This window comes from Mustela nivalis (genome assembly GCF_964662115.1).
Source record: "Mustela nivalis genome assembly, chromosome: 4".
In the NCBI taxonomy this organism is placed as follows: domain Eukaryota; kingdom Metazoa; phylum Chordata; class Mammalia; order Carnivora; family Mustelidae; genus Mustela; species Mustela nivalis.
In genome coordinates, this window is record NC_139023.1 from 6638433 (window position 1) to 6657408 (window position 18976).

At 42.4% G+C, this 18976-nt stretch overlaps 1 protein-coding gene across 2 annotated transcripts in view; it reads left to right on the forward strand.

The window, feature by feature from the left end:
• NUP54 (nucleoporin 54) overlaps positions 1-9101 on the forward strand; it is a 35996-nt gene extending 26895 nt beyond the window's left edge. For both annotated transcript variants that reach the window (XM_082727004.1, XM_082727003.1), the window contains 4 exons: positions 1253-1360; positions 5379-5498; positions 6177-6287; positions 8279-9101. In XM_082727004.1, the coding sequence (XP_082583130.1) occupies positions 1253-1360; positions 5379-5498; positions 6177-6287; positions 8279-8407 (468 nt within the window). In that variant the 3' untranslated portion in view covers positions 8408-9101. The remainder of the gene's footprint in view (positions 1-1252; positions 1361-5378; positions 5499-6176; positions 6288-8278) is intronic.
• Positions 9102-18976: the final 9875 nt, after the last annotated feature.

Consider the following 18976-nt stretch of genomic DNA (forward strand, 5'->3'; position numbering starts at 1 on the left):
TTAATTAGTTTCACTTTTTTTTTTTTTACTCTGGCTTTAGTAGTGTATTTCAGTGTGTGGTAGAGTGAACCTCTGATTTTTTCTTTGTCAGAGTTGTTGCATCTTTATGGATCTTTACTGTTCTAAAATAGTCTTGGAATCAGTTTGTCGAAATGCTAGCGTTTTGGTTGGGATTGCATTAAACATGTTGTCTGTAGAGAATTGAATCTTAATAAATTATTCTATCATGAACATGTTAACGTTTCTTTACTCACTGAGGTACCGTCCATTGAAACAGTTTTAAGTACTTTCTTTAAAAACCTTGTGCGTTCTTTCTGGGGTTAATTCCTAGATTGTTTTAGTGTCTGTGAATAAATACTGAATGGTAACATTTCTATTTTTTCTTAGTTATTGCTGGTTGAGAAAAGCACTGTATTCTTTCGTGTCTGGCGGCCGCCAGCTTTTCACAACTGGGGTGGGGGAGAGCCTGAAATGCATAGGATAAAGCGCGGCCGCCTACTTCTGTTCCTTCAGCCCGGCCTGTCACTGGCAAGGTCCCTTAAAAGGTGACTGTCCAGGTGTACATACTAAAATATGTCTTGCACAATCTTCTTACCCTCTTTCTTAAAACCTCTTAATATAAGTCAGTGCCATAGAATGATTGATCATGATAGGAACAATTACGGATTAATTCAGGTTGGGTAGCTTTAATGAAATGAGATTCAGCTCCCATCTGTAAGGTTAAGACTTCATAAGGCAGAACAGTATGATTTCAAGCCAGGCAAAGAGCAGATCCAAGACACAGAGGCATGAAAGTGTATTTGGTTGTGTGATTACGATCTTTCCTTTTCCCTTACGCTTGATCACTCCCTCTTAAGTATGTTGTAACAGCTCAGACTGGACTCTACCATACTTTCCGAAGTTAGTGGAAATTTAGTGGTCTATTAAGGCCACTCCTGGATGTCACTTTATAGCTGTTAACTTTTTCCATTCATGGGCTGGTTGTTAATATTACTACAGATTCCTTATTTCGGAAGTATATGTTTTATTTTTCTGTACGCTTTGTCTCACTAAATTTCCTAGAGCTCCTAAGAAACCTTTGAATGCTACTTTTTAATTTTCAGAATCACAAAGGGGAAGAAATATAAAGCAGATTTAAAGAGTTTATATTTTGAGAGATGACTCTGTCTCATTTTAGAATTAGATTTTGCATATAGATAACCCTGATATTTGTGATGTCTCTACTTACCTTCAAAACTTTTTAAAAAAATAGATCATATCTGAAGATATCAGTGAATTACAGAAGAATCAAACTACAACTATGGCCAAAATTGCACAATATAAGAGGAAACTCATGGACCTTTCCCACAGAACCTTACAGGTAGTACTTTGCAAATTTTTTTTGGAACATTTTTAAGACTATATGTGAGACCATGCTTAATAGAGAATTTTTTTGGAATAGAGAAAAACATAGTGAAAGGAAGTAATAGTAATTTGAAAATGAAAAGTACTGATCTTTTCTCAGTAAAACTTAGGCAGTGGAGGAGAGGTCTCACAGGAGTGGGTGAAGAAAGCAAATAAATTCTAAAATTCACATTTTGGGGCACCTGGGTGGCTCAGTGGGTTAAAGCCTCTACCTTCGGCTCAGGTCATGATCTCAGGGTCCTGGGATTGAGCCCCACATCGGGCTCTCTGCTCAGCAGGGAGCCTGCTTCCTCCTCTCTCTGCCTGCCTCTCTGTCTACTTGTGATTTCTTTCTCTCTCTCTCTCTCTCTCTCTCTCTCTCTCTCTGTCAAATAAATAAAATCTTAAAAATAAATAATAAAATAAAATTCACATTTTATTGAGAGGGTAGAAATAAATCGTCTTGGTGCAAAGAAAGCCTGTATCAGATCACTAATGTTTTCATAAAAGTAGTAGGAAAAACACTCAATTTTCAGTGCTAGAAAGGGGAGTATAACCATTAATGAAAAAAGAGGATGAAAAACAATAATAGAACTTCAAAATTAGCAAAAGGGAATAAAAGCATGAGCATCAGCAAAAATTGAAATTGTAAACTATCATGAAGACAGAAACATTGCCTACCAGAATCAGTGCAATACAGGAAGAACTGTAGGCAGAATAAAATTTATAGTCTTTAAGCCTTCATTTAAAAATACAAATGCAAAAATAAGGAAGCTAGTCCTCACAAAGTTAGACATCGAGAGAGGCTAGTAAGAGAGAAACAAAGATGTGAAATGAGTGAAACCAGAAAGTTAATCATAGTACAGAAAATAAATTGAAAGCTGTATCTTTGAAAAGATCTTTTAAAATAGCTAAATATTTTATGAGTCTGAAGAAGGAAAAGAAGAATTAGCAGTGAGAAAAGAAACATTACTATAGATAACACAGAACAGAATGAGAAGATACTACATTGTAATTCACGGCAACAAATTTGGGAGCTAGAGAAAATCGCTAAATTTTGCTGATTTCAATTTTGCTAAAAACTCATCAGCAGAGACACAAACATCTTAAATAGACTGTAGAAACAATTGAGAAACTTACTAAATACCAACCCTGGAAAAATACCAAGGCCAGATAGTTTGATTGCTGAACTCTAACCACTAAAGCGCTAATTCCGAAGTTGTAGGAAAAATACATAAACCATCTCCTCATTTTTTAAAATAACTTTGAGATAAAATTCACCAGCCATACAATACACCCTTTTAAAGTATACAGTTTAGTGGGTTTTAGTATATTTAGTCTGTGCATCATTGTTACAATCGAGTTTTGAAATTTTCATCGCCCTAAGAAGAAACTCCATCCCTGCTAGCAGTCACTTCCCATTTCATCCAGAACTCCCAGCCCTAGGCAGCCGCTTCCTGTCGCTACGGATTTGCCTGTTCTGGACACGTCATGTGAATGGAACAGGAGATGTACGATCTTTTGTGACTGGCTGCTTTCATGTAGCATAATGTTTTCAAGGTTCATCTGTGTTGTAGTATGTCATACTACATAAAAATATACCATATTTTTAATCTGTTCATCAATTGATGAACATTTTGGTTGTTTCCCCTGTTTGGTTATTATGAATGTTGCTGTTGAAATTTGTGTACAAATGTTTGTGTGAATGTATGCTTTCATTTTTTGTGGGCCCATAAGCCTACCATTGGAATTACTTGATCATGTGGTAACTCTTTAACATTTTGAAGAACTGCTAAAAACTGTTTTCCAGAGCAGCCAGGCTATTTTACATCTGGTTTTGGTACCCCAAAATAAAAATCTAGTAACAGATATGTCTAATAAATACACAAATTTTGCTGAGTGAAAGCAGCCAGATTTAAAGGCTACATATGACATGATTCTGTTTTTATGGTGTCATGCAAAAAGCAAAACTAGAGACGGATAACAGATCCATCGTTGCTAGGGCGGGTAGTCAGGGAGAGGAGTAACTACAAGGAGGTGAGGGAAAGGTTCTGTGTCTTGACTAGGGCCATGGTAACATGACTTTATCAAGATTCCTAGTAACTGTACACCTCAAGTGGGTGGATTTTGTTCTATGTGGATTAGACCTCAGTAAATCTAACCTAAAACAACAGAAGTGCAGTAGTTTAAATGAAATAGAAGCAAAATGATTCCAACTACTAATCAAATCCTATAAGAATATACTGTGACTGAGTGAGGTTTATTTCAGGAATGTGGGGTTGGTTTATAACAGGAAATCAGCATATAATTATCTATCAGCATATAATTTATCATGATCAACACATTAAAGAAGAAAATATGAAAAAGATTGTTAGCACCAATTCAAAGAAAGCACTAAAATCACATTTCAGAAACTATTATTATTGTGTTATCTTGGAGGTTTTCATAAAAATATAAAGGTAAGTAACTAACCTAAACATTGGAAAAGATTTTCTTTTTGCTAATGACATGATTGTGTATCAGGAAAACTCAGGGAAAAAGACAGTATGGTAAGATGGCTAGATACAAGGTAAAGGTACAAAAACCAAAATTCCTTTTTACTGCTAGTGGAAATAGGAAAATATTCCATTTACTATGATGAAAAAATTATACTTAGGAATAAATTTATGAGGAAAGTAAAAAATGTGAAATAAAGTCTTTACAAACAGACATATAAACCTCTTAGGTGCGACTTACTGTTCATTTTATAAGATTAAAAAATACAACTTTTAAAGCCCTAATTAAAATCTTTCAGTTCATAAAGAATAGGTTTTGGCAATAGCTTTTGGCTAAACAAAATAGTGAAGGGGACTTGTCAGATTTTAGAACCCGTTTTAAAGGTTTTGTAACAAATCAGTGTGGGATTGGCATAGGATTGGACAAAAAAGATCAATGGAACAGAACAGAGATCCAGAAATAGATGCCAGTATAACGTAACATTTAGTATGACAAGTGGTGATATTTCAGTTCCGTAGGTTTATGTAATAAATAATGCTAGAGTAACTGGCCCTCTAGGGAGGAAACAGACTGTGTGTTTTACCACAGATAAAAACGAGTGGATGAGAGAGATTGAACTCTAAGAAGTTTATGGCGCTACATGTACAGCCCTAGGGACTGGAGAGATTTTTGGCCAGAAAGCCAGGAACTATAAAACCAAATTAGCTACATAATTAGAAAATTTTCTGTAGCAAAAGGTGCCAGAGCCATTTGTCAATGGTCGTGTGACAGATACCAGAAAAAATGGAATTTGCAGTTGGCACTAATTATTCATACTATACAAAGAGATACTTCAGTTTTGGCCAAAAAACCCAACTGAAATATGGGCAAAGAATGTGTAAAGGCAGTTCACAGAAGAGCAAATGCAAAGTAGTTCTTCACTATTAAAAGATGTTTCTTTAATTTTCAGGAAAGGGCAGATTATAGAAAAAACGTGGGCTCCATTTATACTTGTTTGGGGAAAATTTAAACAACTTACTGCTGATTGGAATGTGGGGAAAGGGCTACTTTCATGTGGCCTAGGAATCTAAATTGCTTGTGAAACAATTTAGCTTCCGTTAGACTAAAAACATGCTTTTAAACCCAGCAATTTCATTCTTGGGGGTGGGCGGGTCTATATAAGCAAATCTATAGATATAAAAATATTTATAATATCAAAACTAGAGACAACATATATACGTCTCAGTAAGAGAAATAACTAAATTAGTTATTGGTCATTGATGCATGAAAAATTATGCAGGCATTAACAACAAATTAGAGGCATGTATCAGTATACTAAAGCAGACCACCAAGTAAAGATGCGCAAACCTGATTCAAATCTTGAACTGTGAAGATTCCTGCTATATTGTGAGTGTATTGTTGAGCTGGTTTCTTTCAGCAACTGACTGCAATAAAATTACTTGCATGACTAAAGAGAACCATGATTCTGTTGGTATTGCTGGTGGCTTTTCTTCACACAGGTCCTGATCAAACAGGAAATCCAGAGAAAGAGCGGGTACGCCATCCAGGCGGACGAGGAGCAGTTGCGAGTTCAGCTGGACACAATTCAGTGTGAACTGAACGCACCCACCCAGTTTAAGGTAGGCATTTGTGAGCCCATAAAGCTAGAATTTAGTCTTCAAAAAGAGCAATTTGGGGGCGCCTGGGTGGCTCAGTGGGTTAAAGCCTCTGTCTTCGGCTCAGGTCATGATCCCAGGGTTCTGGGATCGAGCCCAGCGTCAGGCTCTCTGCTGAACAGGGAGCCTGCTTCCTCCTCTCTCTCTGCCTGCCTCTCTGCCTACTTGTGATCTTTCAAATAAATAAATTAAAAATCTTAAAAAAAAAAAAAGGAATTTTATATAGTGGTAATTATTAAAATATTTTGTCATCTTTAGTCAAACTTCCTTACTAAAGGAGATTCTTAATGTTGGCTTTGGCCTGTGTTAGTGTTAACGTAATCGTGTTAGTAACAGAGGGAGAATGAGACAACTTACTAGAGTGGTACCATCCTGTTCAGAAAAGAAGATTCTCTTGGGCTGCCTGGGTGACTCAGTCAGTCAGATGCCCAGCTCTGGATTGTCAGCTGATGATCTCAGGGTCATGCAGCTGAGCCCCGCGGCAGGCGCCCTGCTCGGTGGGGAGTCTCCCTGACACTCCCTCCCTCTCCTTCTGCAACACCCTCCCCAACACACGGGCACACACACTCTCTCAAAGAGATCTTAAAACCACCAACAAAACCTGTGGTTAGCAGTTGTAATTGGATTTGGTCTTATGTTTAGGGCCGACTAAATGAACTGATGTCCCAAATCAGGATGCAGAATCATTTTGGCGCAGTCAAATCTGAGGAGAGGTACTACATAGATGCAGATCTGCTACGAGAAATCAAGCAGGTAAGTGCACCGCGCCTTTTAGAAAGGGGAAGTCACTTCACACCTTTAGGCTCGCTGCTGCCCAAAAGAAACAGAAGCGTTGACAAAGATGGGACGGAAATACAGCCCTCGCGCGCCGCTGGTGGTGATGTCAAACGGTGTGACTGCTGTGGGAAAGTTTTTCAAAAAACTAAGCCTCTGCGGACCATATGAGCGCGCAGTGCTGCTTCTGGATGTCCCCCTGGAGGAGCCGAGAGCCGGGACCGCGACGCTGCGCTCCTGTGTTCCTGGCGGTCCTCCCCGCAGCCACAGTGTGGAGGGACCGGGTGTCCACAGACCGATGAATAAGCCAGATACAGTGTATGTACCTTGTCGGAGATCACTCAGCCTTAAGAGCAGAGGAAATTCTGACACCCCCTGCAACATGGATGAATCCTGAAAATGTTAGGGCAAGTGAAATAAGTCAGTTTAAAAGGACACATTGCAGGATACCTAGTGCAGCTCACGGTAGAATGGCGGTCACCGGCGGCCGGCGGCGAGGGAGTGAGGAACGCGTATTTATGAGGTACAGATTTATTTGGGAAGAGGAAAGTTCTAAAGGTAGAGTTTTATATAATGTGCATAAACTTAATGCTGCTGAACTGTATACTTTGAAGAATGGTTAAAATGGATATTTCCATGTTTTTTATATTTTATAATAAAAGATGAATTCAGTTAGTAGAGGCAGAAAGTTCCCTAGACCCTCGTATTTCAGTGGTAGGTGGTGGCGGCGGCGGCGGCAGCACTTGAGAAGACATTAGCTTCTGCATCCGCTCAGTCCTTCCTCTGTACCTGCTTCACCTACACTTCATTTAAGGTCGGTGATTTGTATGAACATTGAAGTCTGGGAAGTAAGTGCTCTGTGTCCTGGATTCCCAGCTTGTACGCCACAGAAATTGTGACTAGGTCCAGTTACGGATCCTCTCAGCCCTCAGGGGACCTAGGTGGAGGCTGGGGTGGCCACAACCGCTCCATTTTTAGGCTCATCTGGTTTGAAAATTTTGGGAAAGTACTGCTCTAGCTTTATTTTCTCCAGTATAAATACAGTCCGTGGTTATTTTTCATTAAATCAAATTATATCTAAAGATAGAAAAATGGTAAATTTTATAGAACATACTGAGTGGGACTGTTGGCAGGGCCCGGAGGATTTTCGATAGTTAAAATTGTCATCCACAAATCCCGTTTTATTATGTGCTTTGGAATGGATATTGTCATTTTATACAGCTAAAGGCCAGTTTGGGCCCTGGATTCTTGGGAACTTAGGTACAGACACACTTGATTATATCCCATCGTAAGTATCTACAGGAAAATTAGCGGAGAATGACTTCAGGCTGTTGAGGTAAAGAACTGTACTGAAGAGTTTAGGCAGTATCTGGAGTAATGGAGTAACGGAAGCACCTAGCCGAAACCACAAAAAGCAGTGTTTGTTTTGGGATTAAGTCACATCTCATCACCTAGCTGAGGAAGTTAACCAGGTTTCTTAACCTGCATCTCAGCTGTTTTATCTGCAGCACCAAAGGGTGCCTAAAGGAATGTTAAGTAACTTATTTAGTAACCGCGAGGCTCTAAGAACTGTCTTAACACCTGGATACCTGAAGTTGTCAGCTGCTGTGGGTACCACTGCCGTCACGTGCTGGATACTCGAAACCGGAAAACTCCGTTTACAGAGCGAGGAGTGTGCCAGTCATCCGTGTTTGGGTACTTTCTTGCATTCAGATTTAATATAAAATCTGCGTCTTCTGTAAAATTTCTGTTGCGGATAGTCATGTGATCTTGTTTTTCACAGCGCGTTTGTCTAGATCATAGAAGTGTGGTCGCAGAAGACGGAGGGCGGCTGTTGGGGCGCGTGTGCGCTGGGAGCGGCCGTTTTAGGGCTGTATTGCCAGTAAAAGAATGGAAAAAAGTCCTTATTCCTGTGGGCAATTTGCAGCTTAATAGATTACTACATTAATCTATTTCTAAATTTCTTCTAGCATTTAAAACAACAACAGGAAGGCCTCAGCCACCTGATCAGCATCATAAAAGATGACTTAGAAGACATCAAGTTGGTAGAACACGGATTGAACGAAACCATCCACATCAGAGGTGGGGGCTTTAGCTGACACTGCACCGAGCTCCGCTAGCGGCTTGTGAAACTCTCCTCTGCTACGTCAGACCTTCCTTAGGAATGAGACTGACCACACGGGGGGAAGAAAGGAAAACCGTCCTCTCCTGGCTTGTGAGGAGGTTACTGATGATTTAGGTCTGAAGTGACACCGCTTCACAGCTCTTCAGAGAGAGCCTCTGGCAGATTTACGCCTGAAAGCTGTGCTCCCCTATAAAAGAGAAGTACGTGATCACTAAAGAGAAGTACTGTTGTGCATTTTGACAGCAGCATTGTTCTTAAAACTAATCAGTGTTTAATGATTATTTTCCATTGAGCCTTTACTCTGCTTTCCATAGCAAGTAGATACAAAACACCTGCTTTGCACTTGACATAAACTACACAGCCACTTGGCTGTTGGAGCTTTGTACTTCAGAATGTAAATGTACATCAGTTTTTATATATTTGTGAATTCATCCGTGGGAGGAGTAAAGGAAATGGAAGAGTATTTAATGATTATTGTGGTTTTTTTTTTTTCATTCTATAAAGAGTTGAAAATATATTTTTATATTATTTTACTTGAAATTTACAGAACACATTTAAGTGATTAGGATATAGCAAAATTACATTTTATCATTTTTGCAACTTTTTTTGGTTTTTTTAGGCCTTTTTATTTCTAAAGATGAAAACGGAAATAAATTCTTGATCGTAATTACTTTTATGTAATTCTGTCTGATGCTTTATTTGGCTATGGGAGAGTAACCATGTCTTCACAAGTATTAAATCATCATCACAATTCAAGAATTTCAGTCTTTCCTTGAGTCTGATTTTTCCCACCTAAGGGAAATATATCAATTTTGACTAGGTTATGGCAGATCAAACATTTCAGGTGTCACCTATGGTAAAGAATTCCCTATCGTTAGTATTTGAAAACCCTGGAAAATCTGAATTAGACATCATGTGAAAGTGATTTTTTAACAGTCCGGTAATTTTGAACAGTTCTGACGACAGACTTCCCCCTGGCCTGTTGACCAGGTTGTAACGCTCTAACTTTTGTTGTAATACTCTAACTTCGCACTGGCTTGTAGCGAGAAGTGTTTTGAGAAGCAGGCCCGGGCCTCTTGGCGCTGTGCCGACAGGGACGGTGAGGAGCGGTAGATACCCAGAGCTCATCCTTTCCGAGCCCCCTGAACAGATTTGTTCAGTTGCAAACCAGGAGACTGGGAATTTTTAAAAATGATTCTGATTCTGAGCTGCTGAAAGTTTGCAGCCACTTTTGCCGAGCTGTTGGCGTGCAGACCTGCGGACCCTCCTCCGTCATATCTTCCTGCTCAATTCGTTGCCATTCCAGCAAGCTCTTCCCTTGTGTTTTCTCCTTGGCCCAGAAAACAGCCAATCTCACTCTTCTCTTCCGTGTAGCGGAGTAGAGGAGGAATTTCTGTCCTAGACACCCTCCTATCAGGGCGACTTGTTGATCTAACCAACGAGCAGTTTTACTCATTGAGCCGTAAAGGCGAGTGCACAGCCTGCTCATCATGCATGCCATGTTCACTTCTCTAGCCTTGCATTTTTTATGCTCTGATGTTCTTGGGCTGATATTTTCACAAGATAAATACTCCTAGGCAGGGCCCAAGATCTGCCTTAGAAAGACCAGCCTAGCCGGCCTCGTAAGTTTCAAGCCCACCGACCGCGTGTGCACAGGCGGCTCTGTCCTCCGTTCCTGTGGCCTTTTGGAGAACGAGACTTGGCAGAGGTGCGGTCAGAGCAAGTACAGGACAGATTCTTGTGTGCTGAGTAGGAAGGGCAAGGACCCATTTTGGCCTGAGGACTAAGTTGTGTTCTCCAGCACAATTTCTAGAAGTTCTAATGGACAGCCCACTCGAGATTCCAAACGCGAGGAGAGGTGAGCAGCACAGCAGCGCACCGAGACCGCAGGGAAGATGGCGGCGTGGGAGGGCGCTGGGCTCTCTCCCGCCACAGACACTGAAGATGCAGCCAACTCGGAGAATGACCTCGGCACTAGCAGCCCAGCTCCTGCACAGCTACAGACAGAAACACACTCAGAAGGGCAGCGGCCGCAAAGATGCAGCTGAGAATCAGCTAGCGCGGTGGTCACGCCTGAGCGAGAGGGATACACAGGCATGGAGGGCTTCCCGGAGGAGGGGGTCAGATCCCAAATAGGGCACTCCCGAGCCTGGAGGTCACTGAGGAGATGAGCCACCATAACCTCTGGCTCGCAAATCAACAGGACTTCTCCCTGGGAGACTTGGAGGGCAACAGGAGACGGAGACTCCACTCTTAAAGGGCCAGGACCCTACATGACTGGGTTCAAGAACCAGCGCCGAGGCAGCAGTTCGGGGTCTGGCTTAGACGGGAAGACTTATGGACTAATTATAAGGGAAGTGCTGGAGGAGTATGACCTGTGGATGCCCCACGGAAAGACATGCTGGTGTACACAGCTGCTCTTGACCTCCCCCGGGCTTCACTGGCCAGAGCTGCGGGGAAACCGCGGCGGGAAACCCTCCGTCTACCTTGCCCTCACCCCTCCCGCAGCCCTGGTGCTCCCCTGTGGACCTGTCTCAGCAGGCTCCCCCGGCTCCCACCACGCCAGGCCCAGCAGGCAGCCCCTTCCTAGCACCCCGCCCCAGGGAGCGGGGGAGAGGGCCCACGCCCTGCCCCCCAGCACACACACAACAGTTGCAGCGAGGCCTCCCAGCACCTGCACCAGGAAGCAGCCGCCCCCCCGCCCCCCCCAACCCCCGTCAGCACGCTCAGAGCAGCTGCAGCCTGGCAGCCGGCCACGCAGGGAACAAGCCCCACACACCGGGGTGCCCACAGCAGTGGTGACCAGTCACTGCAGCCAGCCCTGCCCACCAGAGCGCGTGCAGCCGCGGCGGCGAAGTCTCACACCGTGCCGGGGGCCGGCTCTATCCCCCAGTGCCTCCTTAGCAGTCATGGCCCAGTCACAACAGGAGGGTGCGTGCAGCCCACACGTGACCTCCTGGAGTGCTGGGTCTCCGTGACCAAAGGGACTTGGCTACTGGGCCCCACGGGATGACTTCTACATAAGGCCACTGCTTTCAAGACTAGGAGATGCAACCGACCCACCCAATACACAGAAACAGACAAAATGAGACAAGGAAAGAAGACAAACCTCAGGAAAGGAGCTAAGCGAAACAGACAAGCAATTCACTTGATAAAAGTTCCAAGTAATGGTCATAAAGATGCTCAGACTTGCGACCAGAGTGGATACACTGAGAACTCTAACGGACAAGTAGCAAACAGAACAAAGAGCCAGTGAGATCGGACAAATTACTGAAATGAAAACCACGCTAGAGAACCAAGAGCGTGTCAGGCGGCGCGGAAGAACAGCTCACCCAACCAGAAGACGGGGTAGTGGAAACCACTGAAGCTGTGCAAAAAAGAATTTTAAAAAGAAGGCTAGGGAACTCTGCAATATCAACTGTACTAACCTTTGTTTTAGAGGGATCCCAAGAGAAGAGAGAAAGAGGCAGAAAACTCTGGGGAAGGAAAACAGGCAGCCAGGTCCAGGACGCCACAAACAAATGAATCCAAGAAGGTCTACACCAAGACATACACTAATTAAAATATCAAATCAAAGATAAAATCTTAAAAGCAGCAAGAGAAAAGCAGCTAGTTCCATACACAGGGAAACTCCATAAGACTATGAGCTGACGATTCACCAGACACTGCAGGCCAGATGCGAGCGGCATGCTATATTAAAAGTGCTGAAAGGAAAACCTAAAACCAAGACTATTCTACCCAGCAACGTTATTCAGAATTGAAGGAGAGATACAGTTTCCCAGCGAAATTTTTAAAAGTTCCACTGCTAAACCAGCCTTATAAGAAATGTTAAAGGTACTTCTTTAAGCAGAAAAGTCCATAACTAGAATAAAACCATGAAGGGAAAATTTCACTGGTGAAAGCAAAATATAGTAAAAGTACGAGATCACTTATAAGCTAGTATGTTCATTCAGACACAAAAGTAGTAACATCAATTATATCTACAATAACTAAAGGATACACAACCATGTAAAATATGACATCATATACATAAAACATGGACAAGGCACATAGAAAATGTGGTTTTAGAATGTGTTTGAACTTCAATGACCATTATCTTACTTACTTACATAGACTAACATATCATCTACATATTATACACACACACACACAGAGGATGTTATTATATATGAACCACAAACCGAAAACCTGTAAGTGATACACAAAAAATAAAGAAGAATTCAAGCACAACTCGAAAGAATGTCATCAAATCACAAGGACAGAGAGCAAGGAAAGAAGGAAGTGGGGCTCAGTCACTTGAGCATGCGACTCCTAATTTCGGCTTCGGTCATGATCTCAGGGTTGTGAGACGGAGCCCCACATCAGGCTCCACACCTAGTGGAGTGCAGAAAACAACAAAACAAAACCAGGAAACTACATTAACCAGGAAACAATAAAATGGCATAAGGACATGCTTATCAACAATTACTTTAAATGTAAAGAGACTAAATGTTCCAATCAAAAGACAAAAGGTGACTGAATGGGTTAAAAAACAACAAGACCCATCTGCATGTTGCCTACCAGATACTCCCTCCAAACCTAAAGATAATACAGACTGAAAGTGAAAGGAAGAAGATCCTCCATGCAAAAAGAGGCGGGGGGTGGGGGGGGCAAGGTAGCGCTACAGAGGTCAGTGCCGCAGACTTCTGAGCGAAAACTGGCTGGCTGGGAAGATGGAGTAAGAGGACCCTGAGCTCACCCAGTCCCAGGACTACAACTAGACAACACCCCTGTCAGTGTAAATAGCCTGGAAAACCACCGGAAGACTGGCAGGACACACTTCACAACTGAAGGCTAGAAGAGGCCCCAGGGAAGAAGACAGGAAAGCAGGAAGGCGAAGGGGCGGCCGAGGGGCCGAGCCGACCAGGGCGCCCGCGGGGCCGGAAACGGACTTTCCCAGGAGGGAGGCAGGCCACAGATGGGGAAGACAAATCTCCGTAAGACCGGCCTTTCAAAGTGAGAGGCGCTGAATCCTTTGAGCTCTTAAAACCAGCAGGACTTAAAGCCCAGAATTTAAAAAATTAGCGGGTTCAGCTGAGCCTGGGCAGCATTTGAAGTGGCGTCTCCACCATAAAGAGAAAGCACAGCAACCAACCCACGAGTACAGCTGAGAACGAGCAGTTTGGAACCCACCCGGGGCAGATGGGACATAATGAGCTCCGAGCGCAGCCCGCAGACGGGCATCACGGGGAAACCCTCCCGGAACAAAGGGGCTGGTGGCACCATTTTTCTCCTCCAAGCCCCAGCATAAACCATGGCCACCTATGAAAAGTAATGTGGTGCTGAAACTCCTGCCCTAACTGGCCGGCACCAAGCCCTTGCTTCAGGGGATCTGCCCTTCCCAGTCAGACTGGCCTGAGTCCTGGCTCCACGGGCCCCTCCCCAAGAAGGGGAAACCCTTCTATGCAAACCCTGCCAGCACCACCTCCCCTGACTCACCCATTTTACAGGACCTCAATTCCTCTGGCGGGGGGGTAGGTCTCAGTTTGCAGGCAGACCACTGCACACCTGGCTGCCTCCAACAGGCAAAGAGCCTCTGCAGAAACTGGACCGAAGGCAAAAAGAGACAAAGACTCAACAGCAGGGGCGCCTGGGTGGCTCAGTGGGTTAAGCCGCTGCCTTCGGCTCAGGTCATGATCTCGGGGTCCTGGGATCGAGTCCCGCATCGGGCTCTCTGCTCGGAAGGGAGCCTGCTTCCTCCTCTCTCTCTCTGTCTGCCTCTCTGCCTGCTTGTGATCTCTGTCAAATAAATAAATAAAATCTTAAAAAAAAAAAAAAAAGACTCAACAGCAGAGCACGCGTGGCACACACGCGTGGCACACACCGGAGACACACCCCTGAAGCACGAGGCACCGGCGCCCAGGGGTCGCTGCACTGCAGGGCACGACCGGTCCGCTCCTCCACAACGTTATTATTGTTAAGAGCAAAAGAAGTAGCTGACTTTCCTAACCTAAAACAGGTACAGAAAGTCAGACAAAATGCGACAGAGAAACCTCTCCCAAATGAAAGAACAAGGACCAAACCCCAGCAAGAGACCAAGTGAAGGATAAAAATAACATGCCCAGAAGAGAATTAAAGTAATGGTCACAAGATACTCACTGGTCTGGAGAAAAGAGTGGAGAACATCAGTGAGACCCTTAACACAGAGATAAAAAAGACCCAATCAGACAGGAACACAATCAATGACACTAGAATACACCTGACAGGATAAAGAGCAGGCTAGGTAGAGTGGAGGAACAAATTCATCACCTGGAAAGCGCAGGAATGAAGAGTAACTAAGCTGAGAAAAAAGACAAAATTAGGCAAGCTGAGGATAGTCTTAGCAACCCAGTGACTCCATCAAGTGTAATAAGATCCACACTACAGGGGTCTCACAAGGAGAGAGAGAGAAAGGGGAAGAACATTTATTTGGAAGAAATAATAGCTCCAAACTTTCCTAATCTGGGGACGGAGACGCCCAGACCCAGGAGGCGCAGAGACACCCCCACCCCAAATTTAATCGAAGGAGGTCCAAACCAAGACATAGGAATTAAAATGTCTAAAAGTAGCGATAAAGACAAAATTTTAAAAGCAAGAGAAAAGACAGTTATGTGCAAGGGGAAACCCCCTAAGACTATCAGCTGCTTTTCAGCAGAAACTTTGCAGGACAGAAGAGAGTGAAATGATACATTCAAAGTGCCGACAAGGGAAAACTCTGCAACCCCAAATCCTCTATCCAGCAGGACTGTCCTTCAAACTAGAAGGAGAGATAAACAGTTTCCCCAACAAAAACTAAGGAGTTCACAATCACTTAAGCAGCCCTACAAGAAATACTAAAGGGTAATTTTGAGTAGAAAAACCATTATATCAGAGTATGAAAAATAAAAAACACAAAAGCAGTAAAAATAAATATTTCTGTAAAAATTAGTCAAGGGATTTGTCAGGTAAAAGGAGGTAAACACGGGGAGGAGAGGAGGAGAGAATGGGTGTAAACTTTAGTGACCATCAACTTAACACAGACTGCTTTGTGCAAAAGACATTATATACAAACCTAATAGAAACCACACATTAAAAACCAGTATGCAAAGAATAAAGAGAAAGGAATCTAAGTATATCACTAAAGAAAACAAAAAACCATAAAAGCTAGAAAATAATTAGAGGAAATCTATAGAAACTACCACAAAGCAAGTAACAAAATGGCAATAAATACATATCTATCAGTAATTATTGTGAATGTAAATGGACTAGACATTTCCATCGAAAGACACAGGGTGTAGGGCACCTGCGTGGCTCAGTTAGGTGTCTGTTTCGGTTTTAACTTGGGTCATCATCTCAGGGTCGTAGGACTGAGTCCCTCGCTGGGCTCCACACTCAGTGGGGAGTCTTCTGTCCCTCTCCTTCTGCCCCTCCCCCTGCATGCATGTGCTGGCTAAAATGGGTAAATAAATCTTAAAAAAAAAAAGAAGACACAAGGTGACAGAGTAGATAAAAAAAAGAAGACCCATCTATAGGCTGCCTACAAGAGACTCATTACAGACCAAAAGACACCTGCAGACTGAAAGTGAGGGAATGGTGGGGCGTCTGGGTGGCGCAGTCAGTTAAGCCTCTGCCTTTTGGCTCGGGTCACGATCCCAGGATCCCGGGACTGAGCCCCAAGTCAGGCTCTCTGCTCAGCGGAGTGTGCGTCTTCCTCCACCCTTCCCCCCACTCATGTTCTCTCTCTCTCTCAAATAAAAATAAATTTCAGAAAATAAAGTGAGGAGGCATCTGGGTGGCTCAGTTGGTTAAGCATCTGCCTTTGGCTTAGCTCAGGTCATGATCTCAGGGTCCTGGGATCGAGCCCTCAATGGGCTCCCTGCTCAGTAGGGACTCTGCTTCTCCCTCTACCCCTCACCCCACTCATGCTCGCTCGCTCGCTCTGTCTCAAATAATTAAATAAATCTTTTTTAAAAAAAGAAAGTGAAGGGGTAGAGAAACATCATGCAAACGGACGCCACAAGAAAGCCAGAGTAACGATACTTATATCGGACAAAATAACTCTAAAACAAAGACTGTAGCAGAAGACAAGTATACTATATAATAATAGAAGGGACAACCCAGTAAAAGGATAGAACAATTAAATATTTATGCAACCAACATGGGAGCACCCCAATATATAAAACAGTAACATAAATACTCAGTAGTAGTATAGTAATATCAGGGGACACCAACATACCCCACTTACAGGGGTGGACAGATCATCCAAACAGAAAATCATCAAGGAAACAACCGCTTTGAATGACACACTGGGCCAGACGGACTTAACATCCATGTTCAGAACATTCCATCTTAAAACAGGAGAATACACATTCTTTGCAAGTACACATGGAATATTCTCCAGAAAAGATTACATTTTAGGCCACCAAGCAAGCTTCAACCATTAAAAAAATAAAAAAAATTTAAAAAGCCACACCATACATCTTCTCTGACCATACCACTACGAAACTAGAAATTAACTGCAAGAAAAAAATCTGGGACCACAAATACATGGAGGTTAAAGAACATGCTATTAAACAATGAATGAGTCAACCAAGAATACAAAACAGAAGTTAAAAATTACATGAAAACAAACAGATATGAGAACACAATAGTCCAAAAATCTTTGGGATGGAACAAAAGTGGTTCTCAGAGGGAAGTTTATAGCAATAGAAACCTGCATCGAGAAACCGGAAAAATCTGAAGTAAACAACCTCATCTTATACCTAAAGGAGCTAGAAAAACAACAATAAACAAAACCCCGACTCAGCAAAAGGAAGTACATAATAAAGGGCAGAAATAAATTACACAAAAACCAAACACAGAAAACAAAAACAAAAAAACACCAGATCAATGAAAACAGGAAGCTTATTCTTTGAAAGATCAACAAAATGGATCAGCCTCTAGCAAGACTCAAAAAAAAAAAAAAAAAAAAGAGAGAGAGAGAGTGAGAACCCAAAGAAATGAATTCACTAATGAAAAAGGAGAAATAACAACCAGGACTGGAGAAATAACCACCAGGACTAGAGAAATACAAACATTTATAAGAGAATATTATGAAAACCTACATCCCAAGAGATTGGATAACTCTGAAGAAGCGGATAAATTCCTAGAAATATATAACCTATCAAAATTAAAGCAGAAAGAAATAGAGAATTTGAACAGACCAATTACCAGCAGTGACACTGAATCAGTCATCAAAAAACTCCCCCAGAATAAAAGTCCAGGACAGATGGCTTCACAGGTGAAGCCTAGCAAACATTTAAAGAAGAGTTAGTACCCATTCTTCTCAAACTATTCCAAAAAACAGAAGAAGAAGGAAAACTTCCAAACTCATTCTATGAGGCTGGTAGCACCCTGATACCAACACCAGATAGAGACACTACAAAAAAAGAGAACTATAGGGCAATACCTTTCCTAAATACAGATGCAAAAATCCTCAACAAAACATCAGCAAACTGAATCCAACAATACATTAAAAAGTCATACAGCACAATCAGATCAGATTTAGCCCTGAGACGTAAGGGTGGTTCAGTATTCACAAAACAATCAACATGACACATCATACCAACAGGAGAAAGGATAAAAAATGTATGATCACTTCAATAGCGGCAGAAACAGCAAGTGACAAAGTGCGACATCCATTCACGATAAAAACCCTCAACAGAGTAGGTCTAGAGGGAATGGTCTAGAAGGAACATGCCTCAACATAATGAAGGCCTGATGTGAAAAACCCAACATCATATCCAACAGTGAAAAAAGGAGAGCTTTTCCCCTATGGTTAGGAACAAAACGAGGACATATACTCTCCCCAGTTTTATTCAACGTAGTACTGGAAGTCCTAGTGGCAACAATCACACAACAAAAAAGAAATAGAAGGCATCCAAGCTGGCAAGGAAGAAGCCAAACTCTATTTGCAATGACATGATACCATAGAAAACCCTAAAGATTCCATCAAAAAACTATTAGAACTGATAAATGAATTAAGTAAAGTTGCAGGATACAAAATCAATGTACAGAAATCTGTTGTTGCCTTCTTATACACTAATAATGAAGCATCAGAAAATGAAATTAAGAAAACTGAGCCTGGGTGGGTCAGTCATTTAAGCACCTGTCTTCTGCTCAGGTCATGATCCCAGGGTCCTGGGATTAAGCCCCGAATTGGGCTCCACACTTGGTGGGGAGTCTGCTGTCCCTCCCCTTCTGCTCCTCCTCCTCCTTATGCTGTCTCTCTCCGTGTCTCTCTCAAATAAATAAATCTTTTAAAAAGTAAAAGAAAACAATCCCATTTGCATTCGCACCAAAAACAAAATATCTGGGAAAAAGTCAAAGAGATAAGAAATCTGTACTCTAAAAACTATAAAACTCTGATGAAAGAAATTCAACATAATGCCAAGAAATGAAAAACATTCCATGCTCATGGGTTGGAAAAAACCCCAAATATTTTAAAATGCCTATAACTACCCAAAGCAATCTACAGATTTAATGTAATTCCTGTCAAAACACCAAC